This window comes from Bactrocera oleae, chromosome 6, assembly GCF_042242935.1.
Source record: "Bactrocera oleae isolate idBacOlea1 chromosome 6, idBacOlea1, whole genome shotgun sequence".
Lineage (NCBI taxonomy): Eukaryota > Metazoa > Arthropoda > Insecta > Diptera > Tephritidae > Bactrocera > Bactrocera oleae.
In genome coordinates, this window is record NC_091540.1 from 63,987,835 (window position 1) to 63,997,797 (window position 9,963).

General features: G+C 38.7%; 2 protein-coding genes across 2 annotated transcripts; one reads left to right on the forward strand and one right to left on the reverse strand.

Annotated features, from left to right (window-relative positions):
• Window positions 1–1,222: 1,222 nt before the first annotated feature.
• Window positions 1,223–4,917, forward strand: LOC106627429 (uncharacterized). Its single transcript, XM_014247536.3, has 4 exons — window positions 1,223–1,429; window positions 1,907–2,988; window positions 3,052–3,263; window positions 3,331–4,917. The coding sequence occupies exons 2-4, from the start codon at window positions 1,945–1,947 to the stop codon at window positions 4,721–4,723; spliced, it is 2,649 nt and encodes an 882-aa protein (XP_014103011.2). The 5' UTR covers window positions 1,223–1,429; window positions 1,907–1,944; the 3' UTR covers window positions 4,724–4,917.
• A 3,459-nt stretch (window positions 4,918–8,376) lies between these two features.
• LOC106627430 (uncharacterized) lies at window positions 8,377–9,963 on the reverse strand. The gene is made up of 5 exons (XM_036364698.2): window positions 9,862–9,963; window positions 9,757–9,774; window positions 9,582–9,701; window positions 8,794–8,840; window positions 8,377–8,699 (listed from the first exon to the last, which is right to left on the reverse strand). The coding sequence occupies exons 1-5, from the start codon at window positions 9,907–9,909 to the stop codon at window positions 8,513–8,515; spliced, it is 420 nt and encodes a 139-aa protein (XP_036220591.2). The 5' UTR covers window positions 9,910–9,963; the 3' UTR covers window positions 8,377–8,512.

Below are 9,963 nucleotides of genomic sequence, written 5' to 3' on the forward strand. Positions count from 1 at the left end.
AGTGTGTCTTTCAAAAAAAAAAAGCATTTGTTGTAACGTCTTTTCGACATATCGATACTGGTTCGATAGTGAGCAGCTTCCATTCTCTGTTATTTCCATCTTGATCTCCTTATAATTCTTTTAATTTATCGGTCATATCACAAGCTGATAGCTGTCTTGACAATTTGGCTTGGCTTTAAGCTCGACGTTTAATCGATCCTATAACGCGCAGTAATATTTTTATTGATTCTGTTACCATGTTCGAGGTAGACGATGGAAATAATTCTATGTGATTCGAATGCTTTGGATAACTTTCACCCTGCGACTTTCAGCATAGTGATATAAAGGATGGCATGAAAGTTTCGAGATGAAATAAAACGGCTATAATTTAATGTTAATGCAAGTGTCCGCCGCAGCTAGCTCGAATAAATTCCAGCTGAAAGACCGCAATTTTCATCCACGTTTTGCAGCGTTAATTGTCTAGGGCTTATATGTGTAGATATAAAATATCGTAGATATCGATTTTTCATAACCCCACAAAAAAAAGTCTAGCGGTGTTAAATCGCACCATCTTAGAGACCACGCCACAGGCCCACGACGCGAGCTAATGTGCTCATCAAATGTTTCCTTCAATAAATTGATTGTTTCGTTTGCTGTATGACATGTAGCGGCGTCTTGTGGGAATCAATGGTGGTCCACATCAACATCCTCTAATTCAGTCCACACTAGCGTATTCAGTGTGCACTGTTACTTTATGACCTACCAAGAGTAAAAAGCAATCGATCCTCTTTGGAACTAAAATCAGTTTCTAAGTGATGGCCAAAATCCGTAACCATATATTATTACTTAAGTTGTAGAAAAAAAGTATTTTGCTTCACTTAAGGACACGGCTCTATAATTTCGGCGTGAGGAAGTAAAGAAATATTTATTTCATTTTAAATATCAAAAGCTTTAAACAAATATTAAACTTTTAGGGACAATGTAAATCACCTACAATCCTGATAATTTTTAAGAAACGAACTAACGGACAATTACAATTCGAAGAGTCTTGTTTAAATATGGCAAAGCTTTGAATACATTTCTGTGAGAGTTAAGCAAGGCGTAAGCCCTACGTAGCTTTTAACAGTAAAGTTTACCCAAACCTTAACCAAATTACGGACTGCCTATATGACTGGCTCTCTCGCTCAACATAAAAAAGCTGGGCTAAAATTTATTGTATAAATGTTGTCAGTAGACAAAATAAGGTAGTGCAGATAAACGCAGTTAACGGTTAAGGAAAAGTGCAAATAATTGCAAATTTAAGTAAATAAATTGTCCCAAAAGCATATATACTATGTAGAAACCGCGTAGAAATCAATTAATAATATAAACGAAATGCTTGAAAGACAAAAAAATGTGTTTATGAATTGTATATAATAGTTTGTGCAATAAATATTAAGTTGAATAACAGGTAAGCATATAAATTATTCACCATACATACAGATATATACATGAAAATGCTGATAAAGAGTTGGTGCAACATAAAGTGAGTTTTGAAATTAAACAAAATTATAACAAAATAGTAAAATATAATTAATAACGAGTGCTTATATGTGAAATAGTTGTGCAGGAATTTTCGGCAAATAAATATAATGGCAAATTAAATTCCTTTACATGAAAAAAAGCAACATTTCAGTATCTCAAGCCGCTCTAGCTGCTGCGCATGTCACTGCTAAGCTGATTGGCCTCCCTTAAATGCGGTTATTTGTTGCTGTGCTGGCGAGCTTTTCCATTGCAAGGTCTCGCCGAGCACTGGTAAAGGCCACAAATTATAAGGACATTCGACGCAACATATTCCATTGAAAATTTTGTGCCAATTAGCAATTTTTTTAATGTGAAAAAAAAATTTTAACTTTTAAAATTTTAATTTCTATTCATCTTCCAACAGCGCCTTTGCAATAACAAAAGTGGTTTCACATCCAGCAAATGGCTGCAGTGGTGCACGGTTGTGGCAGCTCAAGTCCGCGTCAGCATCATGGCAGCAATATATCCTGTGCTAGTCTAGCGCATCGTACACAACATCCAATATCCACGCCTATGTATTCCACCACCAATAAAATGCCAAAATATTCGTCGCGGTCGAACGCATCGCTCAGCAAGCATCATCACTTGTATGGCGTTGGTGTCGGCAGTATGGACCGCGGTGTGGGGGTATGTAGCAATGTAGGCACGCTCAGTAATACGCTTGCACTCACCGCTCACCAGTCGCAATCCTTCAACTCCACTTTGCCACCTGTCAACTATCTGTCGGTTGGTGGCGGCAATGGTACTGTTACAAGCGCTGCTACCGCTGGTGGAGGCGGTGGTGGTGGTGGTGGTGTTAGTTTACATCAACATTCCTATACAGGCGGCCAGGCAATAGTAGCCACCGATCCTTGCCGCAACTATTGGGGTCATCCGAGTCTCTATCGTGGTGGTCGGCATCACAATAAACGAAAATCGGCTGTGGAGTTATTGGCCGAAACGAAACCGTTTTTCATTAAATCCGATACGGTTATGGAGAGATTACATCAATCCAGTTATCGCGCTGCCACCATCGCCAGCGCTGGCAAACGTGGACGTAGCAGCATGGATGCACGTGATGACCTGGGCGGTGTTAGCCGCTATAAGCCGTCATGTTATTCCTCTGAGTTGGTGGATACACGTGATACGCGCGCCGAACATCGTTTCAGTGTACCGAATACTTCAGCGTCAGCCCTACATCAAAGTAGCCGCTCTAATGCGTATCAACATCATCATCATCATCATGATCATCACGCGCATATGGGTAGTACGGCACGCCATAGCGCGCCTACCTCGAGTAGTCTGTTGCAGAATAAGGTACGTATGCTGTTGGCGGGCGGTAGTGCTGGCGAAACGGCAAGGGAACGCACAACTGGCGCTTTAGGTCGCAGTTATCGCGGCGATCTACTGCGAAAAATGGATTTCACGAATAAGAGTAGTGGACGCGGTGGTCTCGGCGGTAAAGAGGTTAACAGTTTTGTATATATCCATGTATGCTTGTTACTAACACTTACTTTCTATAACTTACAGCTAACTTCTGTCAGCTTCTCGAATGATGACGATACGGGCATACGTCTGCCACCACCTTCATTCTTATCACCACAACCATTTGATAATATCTATAGTTATGGCGCTGAAAATAGCAGTGGCGATGAGCCACTAGTGCTGACCGAGAACTATCGCCCCATTAGCCCCCCAGCAGAGTATGCAGCCGATTCTGGCAAAAATGAATCACGCACCCGGTAAGTGAACGTGTGGAGATTTTCATTATCTGCGTGTTACGTAATGATTTCATGTTAATTTTTGCAGCTACAACTATCAGCGTTCACATTCACACTCCCATGAAATGGCCACCGACCCGAATTCACAGTATAATATCAATAGCCATAAGTCATTACCTGATCTACACTCGCAAATAAGTCGTCATTCACCGCACAGTGAAATCCTCAGCTGCTGCAGTCGGGGTAATCGTTCAATCAAATCAGCTGGCGAGTCTTCGCTCAATCGCGACTCGGGCGGTTCATCTGGGCATTATACGCATCGTAGTGAACCTTGTTATCGCCAGCAACGTGACAGTATTGATCGTGATATGTACGCACAGGCTAGTAGCAAGAACTGTTGTCTTAATACCATACCCACACCCATGGAATACCGACGGGACTCTGGTTCATCAACACAGCATAGCGCGAATTCAAATGGCGCCGGCATCGGTTATGCGTCGCCTTCGTATTTGCGCTCCAGCATTGGTGATTGTGCTGAATGTCGCTGTAAGGGTGGTGTACGTTTCGAGTCTGATGATTATTTCTTCAATTTTCCGACACCGGAAGTGCCGGAAGCTTTTCAGGATGACTATACACCACCATCACCCTCAGTGCCGCATTATGATATGGAAGAGACACGTTTCTCAAATATACCCAGCTTCCAAACTTTGCAACTACATCATCAACAACAACAAATGCAAAATCGTGAACAGGAACAACAACAACTCTTTAGTACTTCTGTCTACAGTAGCGGTAGCTTGAAATCACCAAAGAGCTCGACCGCTCAGAGTCCCGGCTCGGCACCGTCAATTGAAGACATTAGTCCACCGCCTATACAATTCAAACGACAACGTTGTATACGCTTCAAAAGTCGCAATCGTATTTCACTGCCAAATGCGCCGTCGCTTCCCAGCAGCATTGCGGCGCAAAGTGTGGAACGCGTCGAGCCCTATCACAGCGAAATGGATCAGCATACATACTTTTTTCCTAAATGTTTTTCCACAGATACTTATTCGTCGCCTGGTAAAAACTATGTCGAAACTCTAACGCAGTCGTCATCAACATTAGCGGTTGATATGAATAGTGGCACTAAATCAAATGAACGTGAGCAAACGGTCTCTCTCGACATGACGCCCGGTACGGATGGTAATTTTGAGGAGCTCGAAAAGTTTTTCGATCGTCTCGGCTTGAATGATGAAAAATTCCATGAAATCTATAGTGTACCCAGGCGACGTAAGAGCGCCGATACTGACTCCGAATGTTCTAGTACTGTATTCTTCTCAGATGTGAGTACTGTGGATTCAATGCGTCTTCCGGATAGTACCGAAACACAACCCCAAACCACTCAACCATATCGACCCTCGGAGCCACCATCTATTGTTGAGCGCAATGCTCGCATCATAAAATGGCTATGCAATTGCCGAAAGTTACAATATGTCTAGGGGGTTGAGCAAATATCTATTATACCATATAATCGTATGCATTACTAAAATACCAAATTGAGACATTAAAAGGCTACAAGGGATTGTTAGGTGTATTAAAAACAATTGAAATGTACTAGTTTGGCAATACTTGTCCTTTCTGACAATGTGCAATAAAATGAATTAATTAGATCACTTCGTTATTCTTATCTGAATTTGGAGTTACTTGATTTTTATATAAGTGTTTTGTTTTTCTTTTCGAGTTCCACATTGCTTGCAGAACTTTTCGAGGAAGTATATTTGATGGGCATGCTGAGGCAAATTAGTTCACTAAGGGGTGTGACTATGAGCTCCTGCCCAGAGTTCTATTATGGCAAGCCGTTTTTGCTATAATGTATAATAAAGAAATTAAAAACTATAGTATTTTGAGTAAGAAACAAGAAAAAACGGTAACCTAGACTGCACCGAAATTATAAACGCTTTACAGTTGCATTTCTTAAAGCTACAATATGTATAACTAAATCGGAAAACGTAACCGGCTAACGAGTTCCTAGTTCTTTCTTGCCACGATATTTGATATAGAAATATTTTTTATGAAGTTCTTTATCTTGATTTTGATCGTTCAGTTAGTATGTCAGCTATATATTAAAGTGGTCCAAACGCCCAATTTTGCGAAGATATGTTGACAAATAAAAAAGTTTTCCATGCAGGGACTTAACATTTGATCGATCAGTTTGTATGACAGCTATATCCTATATTGATCTGATATCGGCGGTTCCGACGAATGTGTAGAAAAAATGAACGTTTGCAAAACTTCAGATGTCAAAAACTAAGGGACTAGTTTAAGTATGGTATATGGTTAAAGCGACTCAGCTCGCTACGCTTCTCATTTATATATGCTTTATAGTGTCTCCGACTTTTCCTTCTGAGTGTTGCAAACTTCGTGGAAAACTTAATATACCCTGTTCCTTCTATAAAATGGCGGCTATTGTATCTGTATTGGATTCAGCTGAAAAACCAAACCTACCAAATAAAGATGAAAAAGTTTTTTGACTATGTCGCCTTTGGGTATTTAACGGCGAGTTTCCCTTAAACATTCTCTCAATAATAGTCCAGCAGTTGTGAATAGTAGAGCACTATGATGATTGAAATATAATAGTTTACGTGTTCACCTTATAAAATCAGAGCCAAGAATCAGGACTCGGTTTGTTGTGCATAAATTTACAAAGATTAAGATCTGTCCTAAACATTTCTTAAACAGTACAGCGTTACTCGAAAACCCTGAACAAAGTGGTTTCTTACTACACTAACTATCCAATATGTATGTATGTACATATGTGTATGCATTTATGTCGTAAAACTTCGATTTTATTAACGTTTTTAAACACATGCAGTTGCTGAGTGGAAGTAAATATATTCTTTGAACGGGTTGGACATCTTACACGCACGAGTAAATCATATATATATATATATATATATATATACGTAAGTGTGCGCACGTGTGATAAGAAAATGTTAACCCTCAAAGAAAGACTGAAAATGAAATAATAAAAGGAATTCTGTAGCGTATTGAACTTTGAAAGGCTTGGGCCGAACTTCGCGATCTCCTCTCGGTAGACAATGTGAAATCTACAATTATGGAAGTATATAAAATTACCGTATCCCAATACTAAACCTTGGGAATCGAACGTAAAGCTCAGTGACCAATGCCCTAGTCTACAAGCGCACTGCCTTAAACCGTCTTACGAAAAACAATATATTGTAGATAACGGCAAGTTTTCTTTTGCATTGAGAAATAACCACAAGTCACAAGAATTAAAATGCAAGCACACACAGATTTATACATATATGGTATATACATACATATGTACATGTTTGTATGACTGAAAGCTACCGCATCCGATGGGGGACAGGACAGAAATTAATAGAAACGTGTGAGAATATCTTTTGATTTACCTGCAACCGTTATTTCTTTAGTTAAATAAAGTGTCACCGGCCACGTGACATTGGTAAAGGAAATACTTATTTCGATATGGCGCACATGTGTGGTGGTCACAAAGCGTTCACTTGGAAAAAGTCACTTCGGAGAAAATATTATATTTGACTGCAGTAAATTTCAAATTTAATACGAAAACGATAAAGGCGTTAGAGGAGTGCAAATTTTCATAGAATATTTATAAATAGTCTAACAAACATAAACATAAATCTAACATCATAAAGCATATACAGTTAACATTATGAATTCTGAAGCTTAGAACTTTAATAAAAAAGCTCATATTTACGTAAAATGTTTATTTATAAAATAATAAAGAAAGGCTCCGAAATATAGATATTCCTCCTTTTATGATAATTTGAGATGTTTGCAAAAAATATATACAAATTGACGAACTGACAATCGACACAATAATTCGGCATAGTAAAGACCTGTGAGCGACTTACCCTTTTCCAGGTAGTTGATGTAGATTACACCTTGTAAACCAGCAAAAAATGGTGACCATCAACTTTCCAGCCGACGGGCAGTCCCCGCTATCTTTGAGTAGGTTTACCGGTTGATGTTCACTGTTTCGACTTTCCTTGATGTTTGGTGTGCATCAGTTCTTCGAATAGCGCATATCACTGATATGAAGTGGTTGTTGTTGTTTTTGTTGTTGTTGTAGCGGCAGAATTCTGCCGAGTTGATAAAAATCCGAGCCCTTTTCGGTTACGTAGACCCGACTGTTGTGGGAACGGTCTCACGGTACTGCATGTTGTCCAGAGTGATCAAACGCGGCACCCAGCTATCGGCCCAGCTTTTTCATGTCCAATATTTCATGCAGAATATAATAACACGGTTTTTTGCGATGACTAAAGTCTTCCGTAAGCACCGTTCAAACACTTTAATATTTCCATTTTTCTAAATACCTGGAAAAATATCAATTTTGACAGTAGCCTTCTACTACACGGTAGTAGATTATACTTCGACAGTGGCGTCATCGGACGGTGAGACTAAGTACTTAGCAGACAGTCCACGCATACAAAATAAGTATTTTCAAGCAACCCGAGCAGTTAATGTTTTTTTCGAATTTAAAACTATTTTAATAAGAATATAAAGTCTCAGTACTGGAGCGCCTACTCCAAGACCTTAGGTATGTCACTTTTAATAGATTCACACATTGCAATTCTATACCGCAAGTTCTCTCCGCATTTTGGTGTATCTTTTTCGCCAATTTGGCAAATATACGAAAATTAATCGAAAATTCGCAACGGTTTTAATGGTGATAGCCGAATATTGGAAACCACTTGAACCCCACCTGCCAACCGACGATGCCATTTTCACCGCACTGATATGATTATCACTTTTTGATCCTTTCGTAATGGTTGACGCAGTGTAAACTTTAATTAGAGGGCCGCCAACGCCGGCAATCAACGGCGACACGCAGTGGGTGTCACTTCGTGGAATTGCTGTAAATATGTGTGGCAGATGCAAAGCGAGTCAAAAATGGCATGCCAGCATATGGTCCATTTCATTGCGACACAACCTGCTAGTCGGTATCACATATACATACATACATTCACCAACCTCGAATATTTCGGTTTAATTTTAAAATTTTAACGCCAATTTGAAAATGGTTTTATGCCATGCACCTAGTGAAGTCACTAAAGCTGAACACACATAACTTTTTATATACACAGGCAATTAATTGCAGTTTTATTATTTTAATACGCATACATGGATATATACCATATACATATTGTTTTATGGATACCTATTTTTTATAGTGTTCCATGTAGCAGAAGCTTAAATTAAAATACTCGCAGTCGGATGCGAAATTATCCCAAAAGTCCACCGAGTAGACCACCAGGGCCACCAAGTAGACCACCACCGGAACCGCCTAAGATGCCGCCACCGCCGCCACCAAGTGCTGGTTGTTGACCTGGTGATTGGCCACCACCACCACCCAAAAGGCCACCCAAGGCATTGCCAACCAGCGGAAGGCCATTTAAATTCAGGAGACAACTGTTTAAATAGAGTTTTTGTCGTAAGATTATATAAAACGTTGTAATAATTTCAAGTACTGCTTAATAAGAATGATTTTTCACTTAGTACTCACCGTAAATCGAGGCGTATCAGGTATTGGCAAGCCCATTGACGCATGCACTGTGGAGCATAAGTGAATATATTATAGTTTTGTGATCGTAATAGATCAGGGTAGATAATTTTTGAAAACAAAAAAAATCATAGTTCGTAAACGAAAGATAATGACCAACATTAAAGAAAAATAATAATAATTTACGAGCGATCTGAGAATCTCGGAAAAAGTAAGTGAAGAGGCGTGTTTTAATTCTTAAGGGTTAAGAACAGTTTATCTCGATTTCCGGCAAATGTTGTAGGTAATAAAAATATCTATAACTTTTTTATATAGATTTTTTGCACACACGACTTATCAAACTTATATACGTCTGTATACTGTTATCCTTGTAGACAATTCTATAATATTTTGGAGTGTGTTTTATACTGTTAGAAAAACTACAAAATACGTGAAGCGATTTCAGCATACGGTTTTAGAGGATTTGAGAAAAGATAGTAAACTTTAAATTGAATAAACCGTTATATATATGACCAAAATAGCAACATTTCGCATGCAACATTAGTTATGGCGAAAATCATCAATAATCGGTTAAAAAAGCTATATAAATGAAAGTCGATCATATTTTGGATATATGACAAAAATAAACTTGAATATAAAATTTCATTTAGATATCACTAAATAAGATATGGCAAAAGCTAACTTTCTTATCATTTTGGTAAAAAATATAATGATTTTATATCTTATTTTTCTGTACACAACCCTATTTGTTTTTTATATTATGTGAGTATGCTATCCTTTAAAACACTTACCGCCATTAATTCTTCACTCGGTTCTGGACAAGTGCCTCTAGTTGGAGCTTGAGTAGATGGTGCCAAAGTAGTGGAAGTATCGTCTGGTTTAATACCTGGTATTCCCCATGGCAAAGGGGGCTGAGAACAAATAGTATGTTAAGAAATAATTCGGAGGCTTGCTTAGAATACTTACGTTGGCAAAAATTAGCGGCTAGAAAAGTTAGTTAGTTGAAAACAGATTTTAATAAAATTTTTTCATTATTATTAAATTGAAAAAAATATTCTTGAATCAACTTACCATGGCAACCGCCATCAACAGGAAAACGCGCAATACTGTTGGAGCCATCTTTAACTAACTAGTTCTCTGTACCGTTAACGGGAAATAATTATTCAACTAGAG